The sequence below is a fragment of the Eurypyga helias genome, unplaced genomic scaffold (assembly GCF_000690775.1).
Source record: "Eurypyga helias isolate BGI_N326 unplaced genomic scaffold, ASM69077v1 scaffold24662, whole genome shotgun sequence".
In the NCBI taxonomy this organism is placed as follows: Eukaryota; Metazoa; Chordata; class Aves; order Eurypygiformes; family Eurypygidae; genus Eurypyga; species Eurypyga helias.
The window spans coordinates 3,620-4,098 of NW_010238209.1; the positions used below are offsets into that span (position 1 = coordinate 3,620).

At 62.4% G+C, this 479-nt stretch overlaps 1 protein-coding gene across 1 annotated transcript in view; it reads left to right on the forward strand.

Moving 5' to 3' along the window:
- Positions 1 to 479, forward strand: part of INPPL1 (inositol polyphosphate phosphatase-like 1) — a gene marked incomplete at both ends in the record, with an annotated part of 10,142 nt that overhangs the window by 3,312 nt on the left and 6,351 nt on the right. Inside the window, 1 exon segment of the mRNA XM_010147786.1 lies at positions 268 to 354. Coding sequence (XP_010146088.1) covers positions 268 to 354 — 87 coding nt within the window.

Here is a 479-nt window from a genome sequence, read left to right on the forward strand (position 1 = left end):
AGTGGTCCCTAGGTGCTGTGTGGGCTGGCGTCCCCACAGGCAGCAGAGGGGACCTGGCTCCCCGTGGCCCCAGGACTCGTTCCTACACCTGGTTAAGAATGCAGTGGCAGGGGAAGCAGTTTCCCCTGGGACCCAGGGGTCCACTGCCATCTGCTCCCATCCACCCCAGAGTCCCCCATGTCTCAGGGAGTGACCTGGACCTGCAGGAAGGAATCCACCGATCCAGTGCCACAGTGTTGCCCCAAAAATGTCCGTCCTTCCCCTCAGGGTCTCCTGACCAGCGATCCCGACCTCGAGCTGCTCCTCAACAAGATATCCACTGTCAACCATCTCCTCTCGTCGCTGGAGAAGAAGGTGCCTGCCCCTCTGCTGTGCCAGCCTGGATGCAGGGGGAGGCACAGTTTCTGCTGTCTGCAGCCACTGCCCAGCTCTGCCAGTGCCCTGGGGCAGGGAACCTCGCTCTGCTCCAGCAACACCCT